The sequence below is a fragment of the Pocillopora damicornis genome, chromosome 1 (genome assembly GCF_964200805.1).
Source record: "Pocillopora damicornis chromosome 1, jaPocDami1.2, whole genome shotgun sequence".
Classification (NCBI taxonomy): Eukaryota; Metazoa; Cnidaria; class Anthozoa; order Scleractinia; family Pocilloporidae; genus Pocillopora; species Pocillopora damicornis.
Window position 1 is genome coordinate 3493113 of NC_142670.1, and position 27235 is coordinate 3520347.

General features: G+C 37.8%; 4 protein-coding genes and 1 long non-coding RNA gene across 7 annotated transcripts in view; 4 read left to right on the plus strand and 1 right to left on the minus strand.

Annotated features, from left to right (window-relative positions):
* The window catches only part of LOC113678097 (uncharacterized), a 181809-nt gene that overhangs the window by 68113 nt on the left and 86461 nt on the right, over positions 1 to 27235 (minus strand). The window lies entirely within an intron of this gene.
* Positions 1 to 27235, plus strand: part of LOC149051360 (adhesion G protein-coupled receptor L1-like) — a 110366-nt gene that overhangs the window by 43448 nt on the left and 39683 nt on the right. The window lies entirely within an intron of this gene.
* Positions 13376 to 17500, plus strand: LOC149051363 (uncharacterized). Its single transcript, XR_016180991.1, has 3 exons — positions 13376 to 13470; positions 15115 to 16986; positions 17134 to 17500. It is a non-coding gene; the product is annotated as an uncharacterized LOC149051363 (long non-coding RNA).
* Positions 18060 to 21385, plus strand: LOC149051364 (uncharacterized). The gene is made up of 3 exons (XM_089199704.1): positions 18060 to 18114; positions 19561 to 20103; positions 20682 to 21385. The coding sequence occupies exons 1-3, from the start codon at positions 18060 to 18062 to the stop codon at positions 20948 to 20950; spliced, it is 867 nt and encodes a 288-aa protein (XP_089055830.1). The 3' UTR covers positions 20951 to 21385.
* On the plus strand, positions 23061 to 27132 carry LOC149051365 (uncharacterized). Its single transcript, XM_089199574.1, has 5 exons — positions 23061 to 23208; positions 24837 to 25105; positions 25476 to 25590; positions 25827 to 26348; positions 26793 to 27132. The coding sequence occupies exons 1-5, from the start codon at positions 23115 to 23117 to the stop codon at positions 27092 to 27094; spliced, it is 1302 nt and encodes a 433-aa protein (XP_089055700.1). The 5' UTR covers positions 23061 to 23114; the 3' UTR covers positions 27095 to 27132.

The following is a 27235-nucleotide window of genomic DNA, read 5'->3' on the forward strand; positions in this document are numbered from 1 at the left end:
CAATATCAAAAGAAACGTACGAATTGTGTATATTTTTTTTCAACCTCGAGCTTTGTTTCAAACTTCGTTTGTTTCCGAGAGATATTTGCTGGTTTTGATATTGACGAGAGCTATAATTATATACAGCACGTTATCTAGCTTTGTCACATGCTCATCACGCGCTTCCGCCGCAAAATCATCACGTACAGTTAAACGTTGAACTCCCGTGATCTAATTGTTAATTCCCCCCTCTAGCTGCTCCATGTTTCCTTTCAAAGTAGACACGGAAATTTGTTGTTAGTTAAAAGACAACGAATTCTACCTAATAAAACTTTGTGTATTCTCATTGCCTGTTTGCTGGATAATGTATTGATATTACAGGGATAAGTTACAAATTATATCACTTCCAGGAGTTTTAGGACTTAGGAAATTGTAACGCGTGCAAGCTATTAAACCACGGGTCAAATGAGAGAAATCAATGAAACATTTCCGCATCTGAGGACAGTAAACCGAGAAAATTCGACTGAAATTAAACTTGATTGTTGTCAGCCGCAAGAAAAATAAGATTGCGATCTTTCATTATAAATAACATGAGCTCTACCGCTCAAATCGGTTGCAGAATGAAAATTGATTTGTATCTATTTAATTGCTATCCTCTGAATCCCTCTTTTCTCTAAACGATGTCATTTGTTAATTCTACATGCCTCTAAATATTGAGAATAACGTTTTGCTTTACAATAATTTCGATGAAAAAATGAAGGTAACATATTCGCGAGTTTGAAAGATCTAACCTCATCTAATGCCCAGTTTCGTGATCAAACTTGCTGTTCTTCTTTAAGAAAGTTATTGTGCTTGCTTTTTCGTTTTTTATCCTTTTTATGATTATTACTTGTTTACATGTTTCTCGATGGCGATTAATTAATTCTGTGATTAAAATTCAGCTCTTTTTCGTTTAGTGCAAAACAATTGCAATCCGCAAAAGCCCCTTTCTTCTTAGAGCAGGACATGTTACACTCTGCCATAACTGAATCGATAAGCATGAATCGACAAGCAAGAATTCACACCGTGAGTTATATTGTACCAATGCAATTTCTCTTCAAGTGATCAACTCGATATATCCCTCGTTCAATATGATACACATTTGTTTTTGGTCATCTTCCCATTAGCTTTACAGTTCTCTCACATTTTCATTTTCCGCTCTCACCGTAACAACCTCATAAAGTTTCTAAAAATAATAACGGTTAGCCTTTTTCTTGTAAATAACTCCCGCCAATTCTGCACTAAATATTTGTGCAGTCAAAAGCGTAGGTGTCCAGTGAAATCACCAGAGGGAGATACAAAGCTGAAGAAATCACATCAATAATATATATTCTTTATGTAAATTTTTTTCCAATTTTCTCGTCTTTCGATTATAATATGCTACATATTTCTTCAGTATCTTTCCTCACCTCAAGAATACTTTCAATAAATTTAACTCCGATAAAGTGCTTTTCCAAGAAAAATACTTGACTTCTCGTTGTTTCTAGAGAAAAGCATATTTAAATCGTTTCACGTCTTGGAAAGAATTCAAGCGAATACCATAAGTACCGTTCTTAGAGAAATATCCGAGGAAGATATTCAAAATTTTTTAAATCTGTGTACTCCATGCATCTTTGTGTACAGAAACCCTCAGTGTATCCTACTGAAATTTTATGAATACATTATTTCTGAACCAGTTGCCTTTAAGTTGGAGGAGAAATCTGAGGCCGTAGTTCTCTGTCTCTTTGAGCTCCAGAATTCTTTGCTGAGTTTGGATGCAGTAAGCGAGACCATAAATAATTGTATAACAGTTCGTACAGACAAATGACCTACATGATACTGGAATCAGAAATGCTGCAGCGTCATAGACCCCTCATGAGAAGATAAATAAGCTCAGCATTGATATTTAATCTGTCGTTTAGCCTGATCTGACAGATAGGGTTTTTTATTCTCGGTCGTCGGTTAAAAATGATTTTTTCCTTTGTCACGAAAGAGCTTGAAATTTCCTTTCTATCCTTATGTATTTGAAGACATGAAACTCTCGACATTGATGATCAAAGCAGTATGCAGGATGATCCTTTATGTATCCATTGCATGTCATGGCTCATTAACGAGAAATCTATAGTTATATGTGAGAGCTTCAGATCGTAAAATCCGATGGTCTAAGATTCGATCCTGCGTTCGTGGCGAGTAAACAAGCTCGGTATTTCTTTCATTCTTTTGCCTCATGTTATAAATTATTTATATTTGTATCTTTAGTCAATATCCGTTTATCTCATTCACTGCATTAAGTCGCTATTAACTTATTCTGTCCTCACCTTAACTCCTGTGAAGATGTGATTTGCCCCAAAAGTGTTTAACAAAATGGTGCACTTGGTAACACGAGCAGTATTGAGGAAGCTGAATATGAGCTAATCAAATTCGAAACAGAAGATCGTGTATCATTGTTTATTTCGTGATCCATGATTCTATTTTGTAGCTATGCTTTTTCACTAATTATACGCCAAGTAAAGACTGGGCCTCATACAAGATCTTTTAGGTTTTCTTTTTCTCTAATCCCGAATATAGCACAATGACATAAACATCCTACTTTTTAATTTTTTTGTTGATGTGATAGTCGTTACACCACTGCCTGCTTAGGTTGTAGGGCGCCGGACTGCCTTGCAGGAGGTCGAGGGTTCAATCCCCATACAACAGAATTTTGCTCCAGTATCAGTATTTACTGAGCCCAAATTTTTATTTTCCAACGCACGATGTAAACACTCAAGCATCGTGCCCATTTTATCCGTCATCGCGTTAATAGGTATATCTACTAAAACTGAACTCTGACAGATAACCAGTTAGAAATTATATTACTAACCACCTTGTAGATACGTAGTTCGAATATTTGAAGAGAAAAATTTATTCACCTTCGATGTTCCAAAACGTTGAAAAAACCAGAATAATTAATCGTGTCCTTGACGAGGTTTCGTTTTCATACGTGATCAAGAAATCGTAGTCATCGTGGTTCTGGGATTAAAATTTTCACTTTTATTGACACGTTTATCTAATTTCTGTGCTATTTCTACGTTGTGGTGGGACCCACGAGCGAGCAAGAAAACCTGTGTTCTCATTCTGATCGGCCACCCAAGAGTGCAACATGTGTTTTCTTTTGATTCCCTCGTTGATTCCCCAAAAAAGGAGAAAAAAAAAAAATGCTTGTAGCCTATTGAATACCTTGTATAATGTCATAACTAAACAGTTTATTTTAAAAATTTGCATCCAGTACAATTTTTTAAATAGGAGCATCGAAAATAGAGATCCGCTGCAGCTCGTCGGAAAAAATTCAATTTCGGACATTGCAATACAAAAATTTCTTATTACAAGAAGTATTTCCTTAAAAAAAGTTTAATTCAGCTTCACCTAAAAAAAAAAAAAGCAAACAAAAAAAAGATAAAAAAAAAGTCTACATGGAAAGTAAAACTGTCATGTTGATAAATTCGGTACTAATGACGACCTTGATACTTTGTCGTAACTAAACAGCTTATTTTTGTCATATGAATAAAAGCTTCTCCGGTATTTTTGGTTTACACATAAGGTCACGGATTCGTCCCAAATGAAAACAAAACAAAACAAAATCATAACGAGACTAGTAGATTCATTTGGTAATTCCATGGTGCAGGGAAATATTTTGTTATCATGTAATATATCCTTCAATCCTTTGCTGAGGAAGTCTTCGTCTCGGTCCTTAAAATGCAGTGAGAGAAATTGGCCGATGTACAGCCTTCTTAGGGTCACACTTGTTCAGTAATAGAAACGCATCTAGGGGATATTAGATAATCGTGCGTGGATACGAATTTTACCATCGAGTGTTCATAACATCTTTTACACCTTCAAATAGATAATTCAATTCAAGCGGATGTCTTCGTATCCAAAAGTGGACATGTATCATTCTTTTTATTTAAAGATATTGATTGAAAACTTGCATCAAATACAATTTTTTAAATAGGAGCATCGAAAATAGAGATCCGCTGCACCGACGCCCAGGTCATCGGAAAACCAATTCAATTTCGGACATTGTAATACAAAAATTTCTTATAAAACCATAAAGAAAAGCCTACATGGAAAGTAAAACTGTCATGTTGATAAATTCGGTTCTAATGACGACTTTGATACTTTTATATGTGAAGATATAAATGGTACATTTACAGCGTGCGGTGGATATGCATATGTCACGTCTTGGAAACTGAAAAAATTCTGGTATTTCACCGACAACCATATTACCGTTATTATTACAATATATCGCGAATGTTACGATATCAAAAGAAACGTAGGAATTGTGCATGTTTTTTTTTCAACCTCGAGCTTTGTTTCAAACTTCGTTTGTTTTCGAAAGATATTTGCTGGTTTTGACTTTGACAAGATCTATAATTATATACAGCACGTTATGTAGCTCTGTCACATACTCATCACGCGCTTCTGCCGCATAAAGATCACGTATAATGAAATCTTTAACTCCCGTGATCTAATTGTTAATTCTCTCCTCTAGCTGCAACATGTTTCTTTTCAAAGTAGATGCGGAAATTTAGTGTTAGTTAAAAGAGAACGAATTCTACCTGATAAAACTTTGATTATTCTCATTGCCTGTTTGCTGGATAATGTATTGATATTACAAGGATAAGTTACAAGTTATATCACCTCCAGGAGTTTAAAGATTTAGGAAATTGCATCGCGTGCAAACTACTGAACCACGAGTCAAATGAGAAAAACCAATGAAACATTTCTGCATCTGACAACAATAAACCGAGAAAATTCGACTGTATTAAAGTTGATTGTTGTCAGCCGCAAGAAAAATAAGACTGCCATCTTTCATTATAAATAACATGAGCTCTACCGCTCTAATCAGTTGCATAATGAAAACTGATCCTCTGAATCCCTCTGATCTCTAAACGATGTCATTTGTTAATTCTACATGCCTCAAAATATTGAGAATAACGTTTTGCTTTACAACAATTTCGATTAAAAAATAATGGTAAAATATTGACGAGTTTGAAAGATCTAACCTCATCTAATACTCAGTTTCGTGATCAAAATTGCTGTTCTTCTTTAAGAAAGTTATTGCGCTTGTTTTTTTGTTTGTTTGTTTTTTTTTTGTTCTTTTGATGATTATTACTTGTTTACATGTTTCTCCATGGGGATGGATTAATTCTGTAATTTAAATTCAGCTCTTTCCCTTTTAGTGCAAAACACTCGCAATCCGCAAAACCCCTTTTCTTCTTAGGGAAGGACATGTTACACTCTGTCATAACTGAATCGATAAGGATGAATCCACAGCGTGAATTATATTGTACCAATGCAATTTCTCTTCAAGTGATCAACTCGATATATCTCTCGTTCAATATGATACAAATTTGTTTTTCTCATCTTCCCATTAGCGTTACAATTCTCTCAAATTTTCATTTTCCGCTCTCACCGAGACGACTTCATAAAGTTTCTAAAAATAATAACTGTAAGCTTTTTTCTTGTAAATAACTCCCGCCAATTCTGCACTAAATATTTTTTGCAGTCAAAGGTGTAGGTGTCAAGTGAAATCACCAGAGGGAGATACAAAGCTAAAGAAATCACATCAATAATATGTATTCTTTATGTAGATTTTTTTTCCAATTTTCTCGTCTTTCGATTATAATATGCTACATATTTCTTCATTATGTTTCCTCACCTCAAGAATGCTTGTAATAAATTTAACTCCAATAAAGTTGTTTTCCGAGGAAAATACTTGACTTCTCTTTGTATCTAGAAAAAAGCATATTTAAATCGTTTCGCGCCTTGGAAAGAATTAAAGCGAATACCATAAGTATTCTTCTTAAAGAAATATCTGAGGAAGATATTAAAAATTTTTTAAATCTGTGTGCTCCATGCATCTTTGTGTGCAGAAACCCTAAATGTATCCTACAAGAATTTTATGAATAAACTGTTACTGAACCAGTTGTCTTTAAGTTGTGAGAGAAATCTGAGGCCTTAGCTCTGTCTCTTTGAGCTCCAGAATTCTTTGCTGAGTTTGGATGCAGTAAGCGAGACCATAAATAATTGTATAACAGTTCGTACAGACAAGTGACGCACATGATACTGGAATCAGAAATGCTGCAGCGTCATAGACCCCTCATGGGAAGATAAATAAGCTACTTCAAGGTCTGGTATGTTTATCCACATGTTAGCATTGATATTTAATCTGTCGTTTAACCTGATCTGACAGATAGGGTTTTTTTTTCGGTCGTCGGTTAAAAATGATTTTTTACCTTGTCACGAAAGAGCTTGAAATTTCCTTTCTATCATTATGTATTTCAAGACATGAAACTTTCGACATTGATGATCTAAGCAGTTTGCAGGATGATCCTTTATGTATCCATTATATGTCATGGCTCATTAACGAGAAATCTATAGTTATATGTGAGAACTTCTGATCGTAAAATCCGATGGTCTAAGATTCGATCCTGCGTTCGTGATGAGTAAACAAGAGCACTATTTCTTTCATCCTTTTGTCTCATGTTTCAAATTATTTCTATTTGTATCTATAGTCAATACCCGTTTATCTCATTCACTGCATTAGGTCGCTATTAACTTATTCTGTCCTCACCTTAACTCCTGTGAAAATGTGATTTGCTCCGCAAGTGTGTAACAAAACGGTGCTCTTGGTAACACCCGGCAGTATTGAAGAAGCTGAATATGAGCTCATCGAACTCGAAACAGATAATCGTGTATCATTGTTTATTTCGTGATCGATGATTCTATTTTGGAGCTATGCTGTTCTACTATTTATCGGCCAAATGGCCGTTGAGACTGGACCTCATACAAGATCTTTTAGGTTTTCATTTTCTTTAATCCCGAGTATAGCATAATGACATAAACATCCTACTTTTTAATTTTTTTTTCCGCTCATGTGATAATTGTTAAACCTCTGCCTGCTTAGGTTGTGGGGCGCCGGGCTGTTGTGCGGGAGGTTCAAGCCCTACAGAACAGAATTCTGCTCCAATATCAGTATTTACTGTGCCCACATTTTTATCTTCCGACGCACGATGTAAACACTCGAGCATCGTGCCCATTTTGTCCGTCATCGCGCGGAAAGGTATATCCACTAAAACTGAACTCTGACAGATAAAAAGTTAGAAATGATACTTCTAACCACCTTGTAGATACGTAGTTCGAACATTTGAATACAAAAATTTACTCACCGTCGACGATTACATTGTCAAGTTTTGCGAGGAGGTTGAAGGACGTTCCAAATTTTTTCAAAAATCAGAATAATTAATGATGTGGTTGGTGAGGTTTCGTTTTCATACGTGATCAATAAATCGTATTCATCGTGGTTCTGGGGTTGAAATTTTCATTTTTGTTGACACATTTACCCAATGTCTATTTATACGTTAAGGTAGGACCCGCGAGCGAGCCGGAAACCTGTGTTCTGATCGGCTACCCAAGAGTGCAAAATGCATTTTCTTTCGATTCCCACCCTGATTTCCCACAAAAGAATAAAAAAAAGAAATGCTTGTAGCCTGTTTAATTTCGTATCTAAACGGTTTTTTTTGTCACATGAATGAAAGCTTTTCCAACAATTTTGGCTAAAACAGAGGTCACAGATTCGTTCCAAATGAAAACAAAACAAAGCAAAAGTTACAACGAGACTAACAGAGTCATTTGGTGATTCTATGGTGCGGGAAAATATTTTGTTATCAAGTAATATATCCTTTGATCCTTTGCTGACGAAGCCTTCGTCTCGGTCTTTAAAATGTAGTGAGGGAAATTGGCCGATGTACAGCCTTCTTAAGCTCACAACTTTTTACTAATGCACACGCATATATGAAGTATCAGATAACCGCGCGTGGATAGGAATTTTACCGTAAGGTGTTCGTAACATCTTATACACCTTCAGAGAAATAATTCAATTTAAGCAGGTAAATTCGTATCCAAAAGTGGACATGTATCATCATTTTTATTCGAAAGATATTGATAAAAAATTTGAATCAAATACAATTTTTTAAACAAGAGGATCGAATGCAGAGATCCGCAACACCGTGACTCAGCTCGCCGGAAACCAATTCAATTTTGGATATTGTAATACAGCAATTTCTCATTACAAGAACTATTTCCTTTAAAATATAATTGAATTCAGCTTCGGGTAAAAAAAAACAATCGGGAAAAACAGCTTACATGGAACTGTCATGTTGATAAATTCGGATATAATGACGACCTTGGTACCTTTATAGCGCAGCTCGCAGCGCGCGAAGCATAGCCCCATAATTATACGACATAGTAGTAACCCATCAAGCCGAAAAAATTTGGACGTGCGACCGTACGACCGACTGTACAAGGTGTTACTTTTAGCATGCGCGGCCAACTGTACTGCGGGCACTATCTTAGCCATTACGTAATGGAAGGGCGAGGGAGAAGGTAATGTGTAGGCACGATTGCGCGCGTAACTTGGATACCTCATTAGTAAGCACCAGGAAACACCGGTGGATGACAATGAAGTGCGCATACTCGAGTGTCGAGCTTCAGTGTAGTGTACCGCGGGCACACGGCTAGGCATTGCACGAGGGCTTCACGTGGGCTAGTGGATGTGAAGCCGCGTAAGCAAATAATCTGCAACCCGCGTTTTGAGCGCGAAATCAAACTGGTGAGGCTGTAGTTAAACAGTAATTCTCACTCAAGTAGTTTAAGGCCTGGGTTTTATCTTGGTTCGAGACCCCCAGAAGAGTTTCAAGACTTAAAAAAATGGCGACCGTTACCGCATGGACTAGCGACTAAATACAGGAATGGCTCCGTTCTGTGATTGGATGATAAAAATAATAAAAGTTAATAAGTTATATCTTAACTCCTTGCTCGTGAGTATTGTTAACCGCGTGTCTCGAAGCGGAAGAATGAAATGTCAATGTGAAAACACCGATGTGTCAAACAAGATATGGCTGCTTACATAACGAAGAGAAGGCAGAGTCTATCTTTTTCAGCGAGGTCGTTCAGCGATATTCCGGGGACGAAAAAGTCATCCGCTGCCAAGCTCCGCTGACAAAAGACAAAATTTCAGGCGGACGACTGGGGACTGGAGCCATTCCTGTATTTCACCGCTGACAGGAATGACTCCAACTCATGCGTATATTATTTTTTTTCGTTCTGGCTAAATAATTTATCCACTGCGATTAAAAGTGAAAGACCGATTTATTAGGTTTTTCTTATGCTGAAGCCTACAGTGCTTGCAAATGAAGCCCTCCTTTATTTCTACAGGGTCATGTAGTTTCTACGTTTTAAATAACGCAGCAACTACATGTCACGTTTGGAAAATCACGCAATGTTGCGTGACGCTGCGACCGATATTTTTAATTTCTATCAACTCCACTAGACCTAGAAAAGGAAAAAAACAAACAAACAAACAAAAAATCGTCTTACCAGTCAAACCAGTGGCAGTATCTCTCGCACTGAATCATGTCGAAGTACCTTGACTGTTTGCAGTGATGGCAAAACCAATCTTCGAACAGTTTTCGGCTATCTAACAAGAAAGAGTAAAATGATTTATAAAACTTGTTCTAAAATTAATAAAGGCTGTTCATCACATGACGCTGTATTGGAACGAGTATATCTCGTTTGCTATTGTATCACACTACTTTATTAGACAAGGTATTTATACCACTTAAATTTAAGAAAGAATGAGTAGAACATAAACCACATTTTCTCTAAAGTACACGAGCCATCCTAACCTCATTTGCCAACTGCTTTCCAGGCATCATCTATAAAAATCCTCTTCAATTTTTCAAATTTGAAAACTTTCTGCTAAAACCGTGGCTCTTAAAAAATATTTCTCACTTTGCCCAAAAAATTTTCAAAAGAAATGTTCAAATTCTCTTAACTTTGCCTGTTCCTACTCGTAGGTCCAGCCAAACCCATATGGTCATTGGCACTCGCAATAGCCGCTTACAATGACCTATAGATATGGGCGTTTAGTGTTTACTAAAACTCCCTGAAGAAGTTACGACAGTTGGACGAAACGCGTCAGAGAATAAGGAAGTCAACTACTGTTCGCACAGCGTTGCTCACCAGTTTAGTTTTTAGTTTTTAGTTCAACAGCACAGCTATCTTACAGTCAAACATAATCTTTGACTTGCTTATGTTGAAGGTGAGCGATTAGTAACCAAGTGTTAATTACCAGTAACAAATTTGCTCTTAGTCCGAAGCTTTCCATGGTAAAAACGATGGACAACAATCACTTTCAAGCAACTTATTACCTTTTTTTAAATGGCCTGACTAAATCATTTAAGGGAATAAAATAATGTAAGAATGCTTGATTAAAATACTTTATAAATGTACTGTAATCCTCCAGGATTGTAGCAATTTCAGAGCAACTTTTTTCTCGTGAAGAGTACTTGTTACCTCATCTGATAACTTATAGTCATTAGCATTGGGAAGCCAGTTATTCTACATCAAGAAGGTTGCTTCCCATAATTTTATATCAGACTGTAGTTGCTTAGTAGCCTTCAGGACAAGAATTTGTATTTTTACCGGGTGGTTTTCATACCTGTTGGCACAATATCTGGATTTGGGGTTGCGGTTGAGGTTGTTGCACAATTTTTGCAAGCTGTATCACTTCAGGTGTTTTACCTAGTACAACCTCTGCTGCTTTTGTTGTTTTTGAAGTGAGGGACTGGTTACTTTCATCTGATCTAGAACAAATCTCATGCTCTGAAAGCTGTGGAAGTTGGTTTTGCCCTAGAGGCTCTTTGCTATTTTCTTGAGGTTGTTGTTCCTTTCCTTGTTCTATGTCACTATGTAAGTGGTCATGTTAGTTTTGAAGTTGTGATTCTTCTCTAAAAGAAATGCAATTTTCCTTCACAGTTTGTGTACAGGTACATTTTTACATGTTTTATTTCACTGACATTTTATCGTTGACTACTATAATAACTTGAATATAAAATACCTTGTGGTTTGGTACTAAGATCAGTTTATTCTGGCTGACATTCTTTCATCATTGAGATTGTAACTTGTTGTAAACTAGTTCCCCACTCTTACTTCTCAGCTGGTGTAGAGGCAGCTCTTCGGGTTTCTCAGAATATTGTTTCCAAGCAGTCTCCAAACTGGTTTGAATGGGTTTGACCAAACTAGATCTGAAATGAAAGATGCGAGGACCCTCTGGGTGATGTGTGGCTTCACTAGAACCATCATGGAACTCTACTGAACCATCATCTTTCCAGTGCCACCAAACCCCTGGTCCTGGAAGCAGGAAATCACCTATTACCTCCAGCTGAGCCTGCCATAATCTTGTCTTCTTCGTTAAAAGGTCTTTACTTATTGCTGTGTTGACTCTGTCAGGTAACCTCTTTGCCAACTTGGTAATTTTCCGTTCTTGAATGCTGACTGTCTTTTCTTCTGCAGTGATATCTTCTCCCAGTATGTGAAGAAATGCATTCGGCACCAAATCTTCAGCATGTTTGCTCGATGTCTTGTTATGTCTACAATTCTGTCAAAAAACCTTTCAAATAACTCAGCATTGATGGATAAAACACACACCAGCCTGTAGATGACAGAAGCATGATGCACAGCACTGTGATAGTAGATACCATACAATTTATGAATGGTCCTGGTCTTGGGTGGGGTTAGTATGGCCCTCATTGCCAGTACATGTTTAAATGAAAGGTTTGCAAGTCACAGGATCTGCTTTGGGCATCTGGTGTCTTCTTTGGCGTTAAATATTCCCATCATTTCAGCAAGTGTTGTCAGTAAATCCATCACACTGTTGTCTGCTTTTTCAGTTAAGAGAATGGTTACCTGCAGAAGTGCTTGACGATACTCTGTGCTGCAAAGGTTGTGTTTTTTAGGGCAATGGAGAGTGTCTCCTTCAATTTCAGAAGTGTGTCCACATCTGTGATGTGATGAGAGAGTTCTTCTAAAGCATGCAAAATGTGATTTAAGCAACAATGAAGTGGTTCAAAGAATAAGACTTCATACTGATTTAGGTTTATTTCTTCTAAACTAAACTGGCTCTCACCATACAACAGAGCAGGAACTCTGCATGTACCCCCAAGCAATTCTGTGAGTTTCTCTTGCAGCTGTTGCTTTGTGCCACTTTCGTCTTCCCCTCTTGCTCTGATTTCTCCTCTCAACTGCTCAATTTTTAGGTTTTTGAAAGGGTAAAGGCCACCTTTTTTCCCATCAGGACCAGTAGGAACAAGGTTTTGTTTTTCTTCCAGTGTCTTGTATTTCTGATGTGACATATACTCAGAGTCAAATGAACTACGCATGTCTCCATCACAGCCAACACAACCCCTATGGCCACCTTTCTGAGTTCTATCTTCAAACTCAACACTTGGATTATCTCCACTCATGAATATCATTGTATCCTCAATTCCAGCATGATCGTGCCATAATGACCAGTGCCAGTTTACTGGTTCTCTCTACCTTTTTCAATTGAGCAAGCAACTTATCAGGTTCTTCACTTGTATTTGCCTCATTTGGGAAGGCAAGTCTTTCTTTAACTTCTTCTTGGCTGAGCTTGCTTTAATCTTCATCTGATGTGATTCTCATATATTTTTCATTTTTTTCCAAGCATTTCTCTCTTATTTCAAACAAGGAATACTTTCGTGCTGTCAACTTGTAAGGGCACTTCTCAATTTTTCCTTCTGGTGTAATGACAAGTTTGATGCATTCAGTACTTATCCAGTATTTCTTGTCTGATTTGGCTGTTTGGTCGATGAACAGGCATGGAAATCTCCCCACCATCTTGCTTCTTTATTGCCCTTTAAATTCTCGGTCCTGGACACATACACAAGAAATACATTAATAGTTTCCTTTATATTATGTTTTCACAAAATCCTCATGTTTGTTTGTTTTATTGATTTTTTTGTTTTCTGTTTTTATCTTCTTCTTGTTGTTGTTGTAGGCATAAAGGTTAGATTACTGCATTGTATGTGAGTACCATGGGAATACACCTGCGGTACATGTACTTTGGATTTTGTAGGTTGTTCATAATTCGTATGTCTTTCTTGAAAGCCAGTGAAAAAGTTACAGCATATGATGGCTTTGATATGTCACAAACTTTTGAGAGCCGAGAAGGCAAAGAGGGACAAGGAGGAGTGGGATAATGAAGTGTTGAGGGGGTAGGAGTGGGGTAATGGAGTGTTGAGGGGGCAGGAGTGGGGTAATGGAGCGTTGAGGGGGTAGGAGTGGGGTAATGAAGTGTTGAGGGGGTAGGAGTGGGGTAATGGAGTGTTGAGGGGGTAGGAGTGGGGTAATGGAGTGTTGAGGGGGTAGGAGTGGGGTAATGGAGTGTTGCGGGGGCAATAATAAGTTGTTTCTCTTCCAAAGCAAGGAGAGATCTCAGCTCCTGGTGCTGTTCATTCCTCTTCTCCTGGAAAATGTTATTTATGTCATTTTTTTGTTCACAGAAAATTCTGTTAACATCCAGTGACACTGGAATCTGGTCAAGTGTAATGGAGAATCAGTGTAAGCAGCAAGGTATGAATCCTGGGATAAATGTTATTGAACATAATCGACTGACTGACTGTCAAGTAAATACATGCATGCAAGAGGATTGGCTAAGTAAGTAATGTGTGATTATCAAGAGAAGGCACTTGTAGTTGGTAAATGTTTTGAGGAGGCTATAACTCTGAAATATCTGAATTAATTGTTTCAGCTAGCCATCTCATCAGTAACTGCAAATTATATTATGGATTAGGAAGACTTTAAACTTGATTATGAATCTGAGTTAGATCTTAGTTTTTTTTTCCTTTCAAGTGATTTTTTAAATGTATGGAAGGGTTTACATGTATACCTCAAGTGTCTGTAAGAGTGCAAAGTGACACAGATCTTCATGCACAATATTTAATTTGCTGGTGTTCATGATAGCAAAATACTTACTCTTTTTCTGATCAAATGTATTAGTGTTGACTCCCCAGGACTTTAGTTACTCCTTCAAGACTTGCCCAGCATTGGGTGGTGGAACATTTGCCCCTTTTCTTCTTATTTGATACTCCTTGGCCTTCTCAGACCAGTTCACAGTCTTCCAGTCGTTCACATCCAGCATTAGCTGCTCTAGGTTTCCATCCACAGTACTGGGAACGTGCGACCTCTTCTGTTGCTTGGGGGCATTTTTTGCCCTCCTTTTGGCTTCATCAATGGTTTCAAAAATTCTACCATTCTTTGCCTTTTCCTGGCTGCGAAAAATTTTCGTTGAGCCAGGTGAAGGTTGACATCATTATTTTTTCCAGGAATTTTCTACATTTTTTTAAAATTTTCTCTTTTCTTTACGGATTTTTTTTTTGCCTCAACAGATGAAACTTTCTTTGTCAACCCAGCCTTGGGAACCATGGACATTCCTTCTCCAAAGGACTTTCCCAGTTGCTCCTTACATGCAGAGTCAAATTCCTTATCTATTACTGACCCTATGTTTTTCACTTCTTTTTTTGTTGGTTTGAAGATTTTTTTCCTAGAAGCTCTTTGGCTTGACTTTTTACTTCTGTGGATGCCTCCCTTCTGCTTGCCACACAACCTGTGCTTTTTTTGAAGAGGCTACTCTCTACTGGTGTTGCTAAGAGACAACATTTGCATTCTTCTACTTGGTGCACAGTTTTTTTACCCTGGGCAGTCTTTTCCCAGCTTTCCATAGAATATGCATTTAGATACTGTTCCTTTTTTTCTGGCGGCGACCACTGTGAAATTTGGCTATCAATGGCCTTATATTTCAGATCAATATCAATATCTGGGCAACTTCCCACCTACCCCTCCCCTAACCCAACAGCAGTCTATTGATAACAAGTGAGGGTTAATGTTGGGGTAGGGGAGGGGTAGGTGGGCATTATTAAACCTTTACACTGTAACATCAGTAAGCATATTCTCCTTACTGTTCTCAATACATTTTTGTTATGTGCTGGCAGGGAGAATTTGTTTAACAATCAAGAGGTTCTTTAGTTTGTTATTATTGCCTTTATTCTCATAACCCTAATGTTTGATTCAGGGGTGATATTGAAATGGGAAATTAGATGCTAGACACTATCAGGAATAAAAGGGTTAAAGGAAGCAGGTTATTAAAAAAATTATAACTTTGATTCAAGCAAGTATTTGAATATGTGAGTAACATTTCTTTGTTTTCACATGTAACAGGATGATCAAGCTGAAGATGGCCTCAAAAAGGAGTGAACTCCACTGCAACAAATAAGTCACTACTTTTGAAACTCAAGCACTTGGTAAATACACCTTGGTTTGCAATTCTGATGATTACAGTTTGCTGAGGTAATTGAAATGTCAGTCTCCAAGCAGGAACCATCCACATGACTTGTAGAGTCATAAGCCATGAGACAACTTTAGAGAAATGCATTTGTGTCAGTAGAACTACTGTGAGTACAGTACCACCTAGTGACAAAAGTTAATGATTTCCTGTAAGTATGAATGTTTGGGAGAAGTTATAGTGGTAACCGATGTTTTTTTGCTAAAATGCATAGGATTTAATGATTGTAAAGTATATCTCTTAGCTTTTAAACTTTCATATTTGTATTAATTGTAACTGTTTACCATATTTATTTCTTTGTACCTCAAGCCCTCAAAAGTTGAAGCAAGTTAGTCAATCACCTGATTTCCTGGTTTGGAATTGTGGGATTGATTGATTTATTATTGATTGATTTATAATTTTGCTGTGTAAGTTGCCACATTATAACATGTAATATTATTATTTGAATTGCGTTAAATACTCTCGCCCAAGCTATCATTAATGCATGGTGTTTCTTATCAATACTCATACCCAAACTAAAGATTTATATTAGGAATTGGTCACAAGATATGTAAGTTTTAAATGGTGGGAAACTGGAGAGGAAAAAATCCCTCTTCAATTAGGACTAAAATTAAAGTGGGCTCTGCTATTTTAATTCATGTTTTTACTCTGACCTGCATGAAAGTGAAATTAATTGACATCCGCATAATGCACAAAGCAAGAATATAAAAGACCTAGCTTGATAAGTTATAAAATTAAAATAAGAAAGTTGTGCAGACCATAATAATCCATAATCTTGCCTTTTATCCTTCTCTGGATATTTACTCAAATAGCATAGTCACTATCAGTCTCTTGCACTCTCACTCTCACTCTCCACTGAGCATGTGGAAAGATGATAACCTTGGGAATTTTTTTAAACAAAGAAAGGAAAGCTTGCCCTCTTACCACAGATAGTTCTTTTGTACGTCATCAGTACATACCTAGTCTTATTTGTACATTAAGTTGATTGTCTAGGTAGGCTAACCTAATAAATTAGTTGTGAAAATTTCTTTGTTTGACTCAATTTTACCTGACAAACCTAAACTGAATAATAGAAACTTGAAATTTATTTCTTCTCCTTTTGAGGTGTACATCAAAATTTTGAAGTCATGGCAGGCCTGAACTACAGGTTTATAAGAAATCTGCATATGTGTATGTGTGTTTTAACATATAAAACCGGTGAAAAGGTTGCTTAACTTTTTTCATTAGTACACATTTCTTTTTCTTTTTCGCTAGATTTAAAAACATCTAGAAAGAGAGTTTATTCGAAATCGTTTCCGAGAATCATGTGCATATGTAGACAGCCTGGTGACGTCACTTTTCTTTTCACTTAGTTCGAATAATGTTATCTTTCTATTAGGCCTGCTGACACATCCAACGCTTGCTTCTATCAGTTCAACTTCTTCCTTATATGTACTTCATTTTATCAATTTTTTTCAAATTTCAAATCAAATTACCATGAATAAAAACAGGCTTTTCTCACCTCACAATCGACATTCCTTTCCTAGCAGCATGAAGGAAGATCGTCATCATAGACTCAGTTAAACGATCTGCCACGAGTCTCCTACAACTCAGTGGAGGAGCATCTGAAGTACTAATCGGACGGTCGTAGCTCCGACTCCTAATTGTAGCACCGAGTTCTTTTTTCTTGAGTATACCTGTGTCATTCCCTGAAGGACATCATCTTTCATTGTTTATTTCCCTGGAAATGTCGTCTTTTTGGCTGGAAGGTGTGAGAAAGTTTTAGGAATAATCTTTTGTTGTGCAATGTCCCTTCATTCTGATATTTAGCGATGATAGAAAACAAACACACATGCACTGCATATTTTTGTTCATATTTTGATGATGTAGTTCCGTTATCTTTAAATACATTTTAGAAACCATGACCAGATTATAGGCCTCGCGCTTGAGCCGCGAATCAAATCGGAAAAAAAAATACTCGCTCCTGAACCTACAGTACTCAAGTGGAACTCGGGTGAGTAAAAGATGTGGGTTATTCATTAATTATATAACCAAAACTAACGAGACCTGAAGTGTTACTTAGGAGTCTTAGGTGTTTTCACACCACAAGAGAAACACAGATACCGAAAGCATAGTGAAGGAAATTTTCTTATTAATGATGCAGGCGATTTGTCGGCCTGAAAACTTGACAATTTTTTTTGGAAAGGTTGACCAAGTGAGCTGTAATTCGACGGATGAGTGAAAAGGAATGACATAAGGCCAAAGTTCGCAAAAAGTTACTGTATACCGAATAGGACTAAAAGTACAAGGAAAAATAAAATCCGATTTTCTTCGACTGGATAACGTGGAATTCTCGAAAATTGGGAAATTTCCGTCTGTTGGAATACAAATACTAGTGATTTTTTTTTTGGTTTGCCAAATCGGAAAATATCCAAAACGTGGTAAAGAAATGATGAAAAATAAAAAGATATTTGAACTTCCCAATTTCTCCAGGCTGCTACTAAAGAGAAAGGTGGTGTAGTGGATTAAAGCTTTCATTTAGCTTATTATTTGTCAACAAATTAAACATTCCCATCTATAACAATCCAAACTGGAACAGAGATGACATCCCAACACTTAAATGAGAGCTATGTTGAAAAGAATTACTGAAATGGCGTTGGTGTTCAAAATAGAATAATATTAATGATAATAATAATAATCCAAAAGAAAAAAAAAACCAGATTGATCTAAAAAGCACTTTGAAAGTACAAAAAGCAATTCATTATTTATTTAGTACCCAATCCTATTGCATTTTCGTTCAACGTGTCTAAATGGAGGCACATGCCAACCTGGAATAACGGTTATGGACTATACATGTGTCTGTCAATCAGGCTTTAAGGGAAAAGGATGTGAAAAAGGTAAAAGCTACGTCGGTTATAATAAGTGGGAAAAGTAGTTCGCACGCCTCCGGATTCCCACCCCTCCCCCAGTCGGTGTCCGACAACCCTCCGATCAACAGAAATCATGTAATTCATCTGAAAAAAAGAAACTTGAAAGCCCCCTTCTCCCTCCAAACAATATTGCCTGGAATCGGTGAGCAGTTCGATAACATCAGTGAAATGGGGGGAAGGAGAGAGAAATGAAATTTACAGAAAAAATTCAAAAAGTAATAGAGCGTACCATTTATTGTAGTTAAATATTGCTGACATTGTGTATTTTTTAATTGACGCATCGCCACGACTTACAATCAATTCTCGTGAAAAAATTATTAATTTTAATTAGTCGGTTGTTATAGATGCAAGCGAGCCCGTTGTAACATTTAACAATAAACACGAGAAAATTAAACGCTTATGATTGGCTAAAAACGAGTACATTCTCATTTAACACGAGTGCAAATTTTAAATAGCGTCGTCTTTCTTGCCTTTTTCTGATGCTTTTTTCATGTACTTCATTACCAAGTAATCACATGATTTCTCTTGCAATTTGGCGTGCTAAGCACTTGTAAATTTTTGAAAGACTACAAATTATACCCGCCCTAAGGGCTCGTGCACATCTGTTGTCATTGAAAATTTTATTCCTGTTTATCAGCACCAAAATGCACTCGAAATCATGTTACTACCTATACGTATAAAAAGGTCAAAATCTGTTTTTTTTCTTTGCTTATAACATCAGTAGCTTACTGTAAGGATAAAGTTTAGATCATAAAAAGGGAGTATCGTTTCTTTTCAATATATTCTTAAAATACCAAAACTACTTCGCTAGAAAAGTACTCAATTTGCTTAGTATTAGGGTGGCTTTTCCTTTTTCATAAAAATCTTGTCAATGGCTTTTATGATGTGTTGTGACCATAGAAACCAAAAGGCTGTTATTTTCTGGCTTGAAAGCTCCATTTCCTTCCTGTTCTTGTCCCAATCTCACCCCCTCAAGTTTTAACACAGTGAGAGAGGTCTTAGTAAAATCTAACCCTTGGTAACTGACATCTAGGTTTCCTCACTCAAGATTGGTTTTGTATAGGTAATAACATGATTTCGAATGCAATTTAGTGTTAATAAGCACGATTAATTTTTTTGAAAGACAACAAAATTGCACGAGCGCGTAGGGCAAATGCAGTTTGTTGTCTTTGAAAAATTCAAAAGCGCATAGTACACAAAACTGCAAGAGAAATCATATCATTACTTGTTAATATGTCAATTGTTAATGTATGCGACAAAACATCACAGAAAATCGAGATAGACGAAATGTTTGCAATTTATACTCGTGTTACAGCTTTGCACTCGAGTTTCAACTTTGCACTCGCGTTACATGAGAATGCATTCGTTTTTATCCAATAAGAAGCACGTAATTTTTTTCATGTACATTATTAGATCAGTTATTCTGCATATTTCAGGGTTTCAACGCCGTATTTACAAATCTGGACAGAACAGGACGCACTGGTCCCAAATCACTTGACAATCATTACGCAGGTCAGGATCACGATGGACAAGTTTCTTTGTCGAGAGGTATTCAACTCTGGACTGTGCCTTATTCTGGTCACTACAGAATAGAAGCAATTGGAGCCGCAGGTGGTTACAATGAGCAGCACGACGGCATATACGCTGAGTATCGAGGAAGAGGTGCAAGAATAAGCGGGACTTTTGTATTGATTAATGGAAAAATCATTCAAATTCTCGTTGGCCAGGAGGGGGGCAAGAGTGAACGCACAAGTAGTGGAGGGGGTGGATCTTTTGTAGTCAAAGAAACAAACGACCGCTTGGTAATTGCTGGAGGAGGTGGTGGTGTAATCGACCCGCAATCAAGACATGCAGGATGTGATGCCAGTGCAAACACAACGGGGAATCCTGGCTATAGATCATGGTCGGGGGGGAGCAATGGACATGGTTCCCAGACGGTTGATGATTGTAGAGCAGGTCAGGGTCTATAATATAAATAAAACGTGACGATCAGTAATGGTAATGGAACTGAGTTTGAGTCCAATTCGGTCTGTAATCATACGAGTGATAACAAAGTCGGACGACTGGCAGCGGGAGTCTGTTTTGTTTATCGGGATTTATTACTCAAAAATTACAATTACCGAGAAAAGAAGAATGGCCAAGTTATGAAAGACAAAGAACATTTGTCTGTACACTGATTCTATGGTTGTTGAGTTCAAGGTTGTGATTGGTTAATTTTAATTACAACTTTGAATATGATTGGCCTATTGAACTGTCCAATACTAACAACTTGGCAAGTGAATTAGTGGAAAGTAGGAAATTATCAAACCAATCACAATCGAGGAAATTGTTATCTTAATGATAACAAGGGGAAGACTACGATTAAAAAATATGTAGTTATAATTATCGTTAGAATTTTATTCGAGGATGCTTCCAACTGAACAGTTCACGTAAGCTGTTGTTAGTCTGAAATCGTGATTATTTACACCAAATTGAATCCGAATTTGTTTGACTACCTATACCTATATCACTGATATTTGTTATTTGATGTTCAGGTGGCGGTGGCGGAGGTTTTTACTCAGATGGAAGGAGCGGACTGGAATATGGAGGAGTATTAGGAAATGGCAGCGAAGGTGGTAAGGCTTTTCTCAACGGAGGGAAAGGGGGCAGGGCCCCAATACCTATTATGTTCGGCGGCTTTGGTGGCGGTGGCGGAGGTACACAATATAAAGGGGGTGCAGGCGGTGGAGGGGGGTACTCTGGAGGAAGCAGTGGGGCTGGTGTAAGCGATTCCTGTGGGGGTGGAGGTGGATCGTTTAACTAGGGAAGAGATCAGCAGAATGAATGTTGTTACAACTCAGATGGGCATGGTCAGGTGACCGTAACATTGCTGAAAGGAAACTAGCAGTTTACCGTATTAGGGCAACGGAACGTACACGATATGCTACGATATTACGTTAAAGAACGGGCAAAAAATACGGACAGTATCTGTTTTCCCTCGCCCTACACGGGGATTGGAAAATATTCACGCGTATTATTCGTGAAACCATCGAATAAGTTGTAATTATTGACCACTAACGTAAAGAACATCGAGATGAACCATTAATGTTGATTAATTTCAATGAAATGCGGCTACGGCCTTAGGAAGACCGCACATACCACTGATTTGAATATAAAAGAGAGAAAATTCAAAGTTGTAGTGGTGTGTGTAGAGATTTCATATGTTTGATCACATGTTTGAATAAAAATTTCCTTTACTCGAGCCCTTCGGCTGCTGCCCTTTTTAATAACATGCGAAGGTAAACTTTAACCTCAGAACGTGTAATCCTGATGCCTTATTAAAAAAAAGAATAACAGGGAGGCAACGCCAAGGAAGACATCGATTGGAATTTTCATCTTCCTTTATAAGTTTGCAAATGGCTGGACGTGTTTACCGTCTCTTGAGGCGCCCACCTCAATTCGGTCAAACGTGTGGGAGCAGCCATGAGTTAAACATGGAAAACATGAATCATTAAACGTCGGGGTTAAAGTTCTCAGACCATGCAAATTTTTGATGATTTCAACATGTTGTTTTGCACAGGACGGCTAAGAGACATATAAAGTTTTAAAACACTCGCGCTGAGGCATTTTTCTGCCCATTAGATATTTTGTTTTGTCACTTCCTCGTTATCGTCCCAATCGTGGTTTGACTTAGTTCCTTTTATTATGACTAATTAAGAGCCAATTATTTTCCGTCCGGCCCGACCGACCTCAGTTAGTAATTACATACATTATAATTTTTCAGAGGTTGTCGAAAAATGCCACGACGGCTATTGAACTTGGCGACCAGTTTTGTCGATGATGTTTTCGCTGTTGTTCCGTAATTTATGGTTGATAAACATATCCTATAAGACATTTTGTGTGTAACATTGCAAAGTATTTTTACAAATTGTGCCGTATATTTACAACCCCGCAGGGCGAGTCAAAATAAAAATAACAAGTATATATACACAGCGATATCACACACGAATCCGTCTACTAAGTTACTTTTATCCAGCTGATTAATTTTATGACCATTTCCTATAAGGCGGGACAACGAAAAAAATAAAAAAAGAAACGAAAAGCGGTTTTTTGTCAGCTCTTGCGTTAAGCTCACTTCGGACATGCACATGAGACGTCAACCTGTCAAACAAGGTTTTACAACGATTCAATGTTGAGATACAAAAGTGACATATTATCAATTAAAACTATTTGAATAATTAATTTATTGCCAGTGAAAAAAACAGTACGCTTAAAGACAAACTCTCAAAGACATGAATGAGCTTTAGGTATTTGACAAAGGTGCTTAATCAGAACTTCAAAACTAAAGTTCTTTTTTCATCATCCACCCCAATCACATGTCGACAATGCTCCGGCGTAGTAGTCTGCTGCTAATACTTGGTGAGAAGATGGCTGTTAACCAAGAGCGAATTTCAATCCATTTTCATTTCTTCTTTGATACAATTTCGAACAGTTTTTTTTTTCGCAGCGCAAAGTAATCAAATGTCTAAAGATCGCTTGATATTTTAACTGGATTCGCCCATTATTTGTACTCAACGAAGCGAAGTTGCTCGTATCATGTCACGACTCATTTTTTCGTTTCCTGTGTTTACTTAAAAAAAAAAACATCTGTCATTATGCATACACATAAGGGACACAGAACACAAAACACACGATAGCTCTAAGCAGTGTTGAACCGTGTAATTAAACTTTTACAGCTACAGATCAAGTACACAGAAGAGGTACCCATGTTTTATAGCATCACCTACGTACTATTAAAAAAATGGTTGTGTGTTCTTCAAAAAAGCGTGAGTAACAGAAAGTTTGCTTGAATTACATAAATATTTGATAAGTTGCGTGTGGCCGTTTCTTTTTTTGCCAGGATCCAATTGCTAATCAGTTGGTGATAAGTATATTTCTGCTTATATCGACCATTCTTTCACCTCGAGAAATTACGCCCAAAAGTAGTCATGAACGCGTATTTTACAGCTTTGCCTTTGTTCTTTGAATTTGTCCTTTTATTTGGAACTTGGATGTGTATACCCGTAGAAGCCAAAAATCGCGGTAAGTAAAATTAACAACAACAACCAAAAAACCTCAAAAAACACGCATTTTTTCAGATTCACAAAAGATGCTCCACCGAAGAACGCGCCTATTTTAAGAATATCATAAAACACTCAATCAGATACTAATAAAATTGCGCCCGTGCTTGATTAACTCAAGTTGTAGAGCGCCGGACTGCCGTGCGTGAGGTCGAGCCCTAAAACGGACAAACACTCAGAATATTAAAATAACTGGGGAGAATTTGTTGCCTCTGCCATAACATTCGCAAATGGTTAGACATTCTATTCTGTACCTTCCCCACCATTTTCTCTGCACAGGTTAGTAGAAGACGTTAAGGAACCCACGCACTTCTCGCAGAGAGTGGGGAACATAACTAACTATGTTGTGGTCTGGCATTGTCAGTGTTTTAAACCAGCTATGAGTAGAACTGGTCCACTCCGTCGAAATATTGCAACTACATACGATACGTATTCACTCAATACATTTTCTTGGTCAACTGATATCGGTGGATTTCAGAGAGAATTCTACAAAGGAATACATTATTCAGTGAATATTGACTCCTCCATGATGTTTACATCGGTTGAGTCAATTTGGTCCAAAGAAGGCAACCTTTGTAAAAACCTTTTACGGATCTATGTGTACTTAAGAAATCTGGTCAAACAGAGTTTATTTGAAAAGAAAAAAGGGGGGGGGGGGGGTAATTTTCGAAAGGAACTGTGGTGCTGAGTTAGTGGGAGGTTTTATATGATAATTTGGTTTACAATGATAACAGTGAATTTGTCTATCACTTTTATGATAAAATATTCGACAGCACTTTACCGTTTAAAACAAAGTGAAAGTTAGGATATCAAACTTCAAAATATAAAATAGGACCTACAGAATATGATGGGACCGAATGTCATAGGTTTTTTTTGAATAAGCATGTCTTAAACTGTTTCTGAAAAGTAACCAAGTTCGGAGCCGTTCTAATCAACATTGGAAGCCAAGCGAATATCAACTGATCGATATTCTCTTGTGAAAGCTTTTTCCTCTGAGGTGGACCAGCAAAGGCAAAAGCTTGATCAGCATAAGTCTTGCAACTCGTACGAGGCACCTCTCAAAAAGCAAGATTGTTGGATCCCAGAGAGATAGGTTTCTTTTTTCTTGATGCGATAAGGGATATCACTCACTTTGTCACGGCAAAAGATGAGGGGCTAACGCTCGTAACGTTAGCTTTAAAGCTCTTTACGGAGGTCAATTTACATATAAGCTAAGTTGATAACACAAAATTAACGTTTACTTGAACTTACAACAGCTCATTGCGTATCTCTCTTCGGTGAAAGATCTCTCTGAGCCTCAAGTCAGAATAAATAATACAGTCTTTATTTATGTTAGCCTCTTTTTTTAATAATTATCTTCTCGCTGAGATTAACTTATAATAAATTTTACCAAAAAAATGCTGTAATCTGGTGGTCAGTTAAAAGTATTTTGTTTTTCTCATTTTTTTTAAATTTATAATTGTAAGTGTTGATTCCTTTACTATTTCATTACCTAACTTCTATATCATTTAAAGAGTTCCTTATTTACTTTTTTTTGTTGCTGTTTTTTTACTTTTTCTGCTTTTTTTCCCCATGTACCCCTATCAGCAGGACTCGGGTGTCGAAGTCTACGGTTTGGACAACCAGACAACGGATTCGCTCTCCAAGGTCACTTACTTCGTAATATAACGCTCAAAATGGGAAATGAACTCAGTGGTGACTGTAGATACGAGTGCCTGATGGAAAGTAATTGTGTGTCTGTGAATGTCGGGCCATCCGACAAGAATGGACTCAGGGTCTGTCAATTGAGTGATTCTGACCATATTCAACATCCCGAAGATCTTACGGCACAGGAAGGATTCCTTTACTGGGCTACCCAGGTGAAATAATAGTTACCATGCAAATAGATGAAAAGAGATCGAAGACAAAAATAGCGAGAGAATCGAACGCATATGGTCGGCTATTTTAACAAAGTTTAGAAGTCGTTGTTTTAGCGAAACCGCGTTTTAAGCCATCTTCAATTTAGTCGAATCTTTTATCTGAACATTTATTTTTGTGAAAAACGCCAAGAGGGCCGAAAGCTGATAGTGGAAGAACATTTATTTATTTCATTCAATCAACCCTCTGATAGAGAATCCTTGAGGTCCTCTGCTTGCGTATAACTGCGGTTTGGTTTAGACTTGGTGTAAATAAGCGGCCTTTAGTGTTCAAATTGGAGACTGAGAATGCTCCTTTTGGTTTTCTCACTAGAATCCGTGTTCCAGCAACCCTTGTGCCCACGGTGCAACATGTCTCAATGAATTCACAGACAAGAAATACATTTGCCTGTGTCCACCTAAAGCCATAGGTGAAAACTGCGAGAATTGTAAGCAACATTGTAACAATTATCGGTAGTTACGGTTTGGAAGCGTAATCACTTTAACATGAAATCCTTCAAGCTAGTGATTGTGTCATCTAGTTGTCTAAGTGACAGATGAATGACATGTCGACAACCTTAACGGAGCATCGAATGTTTTCTTAACGGACTACGAATTAACAAGCACATCAAGTACGGCATCAGTGATGTAATGGTTTTTATTATTATTATGATTTAATTTTCAGCATTCTCTGAGATCTTCTCAAATCTCGGTGCCACCGGAAGATATGGCCCAACAACGCTGGGCAGTCACTACACAGGTCAGGATCATGACAGACAAGTTACATTGTCCAGCGGTATTCAACAGTGGACTGTGCCTCACACTGGTGACTACAGAATAGAAGCAATAGGAGCAGCAGGAGGGTACGATTCACACCCTAATAGCCCTCAGTATCGAGGAAGAGGAGCGAGAATGATCGGAACGTTCAGTATGATTAAAGATGAGATCATCCGTATCCTTGTGGGACAGGAAGGGGGCTCTGAAGATCATGACTGGAGTTCTGGCGGTGGTGGAGGTACATTCGTTGCCAGACAAAACAACACGCCTTTGATAATAGCTGGAGGTGGAGGAGGTCTGCATTACTTGACAAAACGGCATCCAGGGTGTGACGCTAGTACAAACACAACGGGGAATCCTGGGTACAGATCAACAGGGTCAGGCGGAATCGGTGGCCTTGGCGGGCAGAGTGGTAATTCCAGCGACGCAGGTGAGGGAATTTCCGGGGGCCTCGCGAGCTGGAGAGCGAAACAGGCGAGAAAGAGGTCCGCTAGAGAAAACCTGCAGACTTCTCGACACCTCACCCCACCCACACCTCGACTTTCGGGAAACTTTCTGGAAAGCCAGAGGTGTACTTGTCTCAGCAGCATTTATGAAAGCTTGCTCGTAGGCTATGGGAACACCACATTCAGAATGAATAAAAAAATTCGATTCTTGCTTATGGAAATTGACATCCGTATTATAAAATTCAGGGAGGAATCTTCTTCCACTAAACGATTCGTTTAAATAAGATAATATCAGTTATTATTGTTAAAAAGAACCTTTTTGGTATAAATGGTTTCATTTCATTTATTTAGCGATTTGTTAATATCTTTTTTTCTATCATTTTTATCTTTTTGTCTGTTTAAGTTGAATCCCCTTTTTATTCTTTTAGGCGGCAGCGGTGGAGGCTTTTTTTCCAACGGAACGGATGAGAACGCAGATGGTGGCAGAGGATTTCTTCAGGGAGGAGTGGGGGGCAAAGGCAATGCGTTAAAAGCCGACGGTGGATTTGGGGGAGGAAGAGGAGCTTACGGAGGAGGGGGTGGTGGTGGGTATTCTGGCGGAGGTGGCGGAGAGATGAACAAAGATTCATGTGGAGGAGGGGGTGGCTCTTTCAACTCAGGAAAGGATCAGAAAAATGAGTGTTGTTACCAATCTGATGGACCTGGTCAGGTTACGATAACATTACTGTGAAATCACTGTATAGAATCATTAATGAAAATTATTTAATCAACCATTAAAGTTTCTTCAAATGTAATTGGTGGGCTAACTGCTTTAATTTTCACTGATTTTTTTGGGGAGATGTAATCAGACAGTATGAAGTAGTCAATCATA